The sequence below is a fragment of the Zalophus californianus genome, chromosome 17, assembly GCF_009762305.2.
Source record: "Zalophus californianus isolate mZalCal1 chromosome 17, mZalCal1.pri.v2, whole genome shotgun sequence".
In the NCBI taxonomy this organism is placed as follows: Eukaryota; Metazoa; Chordata; class Mammalia; order Carnivora; family Otariidae; genus Zalophus; species Zalophus californianus.
In genome coordinates, this window is record NC_045611.1 from 59,298,536 (window position 1) to 59,300,958 (window position 2,423).

The 2,423-nt window shown below is 44.8% G+C and overlaps 1 protein-coding gene across 1 annotated transcript; it reads right to left on the reverse strand.

The window, feature by feature from the left end:
* Positions 1 to 2,145, reverse strand: LOC113936738 (zinc finger and SCAN domain-containing protein 4). Its single transcript, XM_027620320.1, has 3 exons — positions 1,750 to 2,145; positions 839 to 1,004; positions 1 to 749 (listed from the first exon to the last, which is right to left on the reverse strand). Exons 1-3 carry the CDS (start codon positions 2,143 to 2,145, stop codon positions 1 to 3), a joined length of 1,311 nt encoding a protein of 436 aa, XP_027476121.1.
* Positions 2,146 to 2,423: the final 278 nt, after the last annotated feature.

Sequence of the window (2,423 nt, forward strand, 5' to 3'; positions counted from 1 at the left end):
TCATTCCATTGGGGCTCCACCTGAGGAAGCTTCTGGTGTGGAGGGAACACCTCTGAAGGCAATTTTCTGGTGAGTCCTCAGGTGGCGGTGGTAGGTAGACGACTGGCGGTAGTTTCTATGGCAGAGGGAACATTCATAGGGCTTCTCTCCTGTGTGGATTCTCTCATGTGCCAGAAGGTTGGTTTTGTGGCTGAAGGATTTTTCACACATGCTGCACGTGAAAGGCTTCTCTTCTGCATGAATCTTCTGATGCACGTGTAGGTCTGATGCTTGGAAGAAGCCTTTGTTACACTCAGCACAAGTAAATGTCCTCTCGTTATTGTGTCTTCTCTGATGGGTTTTTAGCTGAGAGAAATACCTAAAGCTCTTGGGACACTTTTCACATCTGTATGAGTTTGGGGCTTCATGGCATCTTTCTTGGTGTCTCCCACATGTGGGGTTCCCCTCAGTTCTCTGGTGGGTAGGAACAGGCTCAGGGGTGACCTGGATTGACTGAGAGAGAAACCCTGGCCCCCCTTCCCCAAGGACATCTTGATATGGGGGTCCTTTCAGGGACCCTTCCTGGGACCTGGATGTGCCTAGACCTGCTCTTCCAGAGCTGAGCGGATTCTTCAAAGAAACACTGTCCTCTTCAGGCCTAGGACAGTCCTCTTCCTGGATAATGAGCAGGGAAGGTATTTCATTGCCTTGACTAGTAATACTGTCATTCATGTGATAAATGTTGTCACCATTTTTTTTATCTTTAACTCCTGTGGGGGATAAAGTGACTCAGTGGAGTTGTAACCAAGAAGGAGTCCACACACAACATCCCTCTGGTGCCTTGACTTACCCCACTTACCTTGTCCTGTTTCCATGGAAGTTTCTTGGGGAGTCCAGGAGGGTGTCCCCATGTTCTCTTCTGTTGGGGTCCTTGCTGGCAACTGTTTCATGAAGTGAACAATGACTTCTCTTAAGGGCATATTCTCAGAAAAGAGGGCTTCCTGCCCCTGCATGTAGACGTGGACCTGTAAACAAAGCCTGATCACTATTGTATATGGATCTGTTGAGTGACGGAAGCCTTTGTGGAAGACCTGCTCTCATGAGGCTTTCCCAAGATCCCTCTACTACATGCTGTCACACCCACTCTTCTGCCCTTATCCCTGCTGGCCTTAAAAATTCATGGTAATTTCTAATTAGTGTGTCATTTTCTTTTTTTTTTTTAAGATTTTATTTATTTATTTGACAGAGAGAGAGGGAACACAAGCAGGGGGAATGGGAGAGGGAGAAGCAGGCTTCCCGCAGAGCACAGAGCCCGATGCGGGGCTCGATCCCAGGACCCTGGGATCATGACCTGAGCCGAAGGCAGACGCTTAATGACTGAGCCACCCAGGCGCCCCTAGTGTGTCATTTTCAACGAGAAAAAACTAATACTAGGGTGTTCTGAGGGAAGAATGAGGTTGTATGAAGGCATTTCTCCCCATTCTTGAGGTTTCTGCTCTATTGTCAATTTCTTAGTGAGCCCTCCTACCATCTCACTGGCTAAAATCGCTTAATATGTTGGTTCTTATATGTCCTACTGAATAGATGCCTATAAAACATCTGCTTTAATTTTGCTTACTTAGCATGGTAAAGAGCCTCTTTGGTGAGAACTAATAAGTGGGTCTACAATAACCCTTCTTTCTCTACTTCCAGGCAATTCCAACAGGCTGTATGTACTTAATCCTTACACACCTCTGACCCTCACCCCAGGAGTTAAGACCTTCTACTCACTAATCCAGGTGGCTTCATGACGTCGTCAGTCAGATCTTCCATGAATTTCTCCAGGTTTCTGCCACTTGCATTCCATTTCTCTTTCAACATGGACCTGTCACTGCAGTGGCCATTGATCATAAACTGTTCCAGGACCAAACGAGAAATAATTTCATCCTTGCTGTGTTTTTCTGGCTGCAGCCATGAGTGAAATAACTTATAGATATTTTGCAGTTCCTGCCTTGCACATGAGTTATTACTGTTTTGTAATAAACTGAGCTGAGTGCTCGGGAACTCATAAATCTCCTCTTCCTCCTGAACGGCTGGTCCTTGACTGGGTTTATGCCCTAGGTTTTCTGACCCAGGATCATTCGTAGATGTTTCTCCCTGAAATGAGATTCTGAGATCTAAAGCCATTCTTAACAGGAATTCTCAGAGAGATTCAACTTTAGATATTCAATTCCTACTGATTTGTTTCTCTGGAGATCTGTTTCACCAGCTCATAGATACCTAAAGAGTGCAAGCTAGAAATAGAAGAGATATATAATTAATTACAGCACTGGCATAAATAAGAACAATTCAGTATCAGATAAGTTCATGGATGAATTCTACTAGACTTTTAAGAAAGAAAGAATGCTAATCTTACACAAACTCTCCCAGAACGTTAAAAGTGGGAACACTCCCCTTTTAGTTAA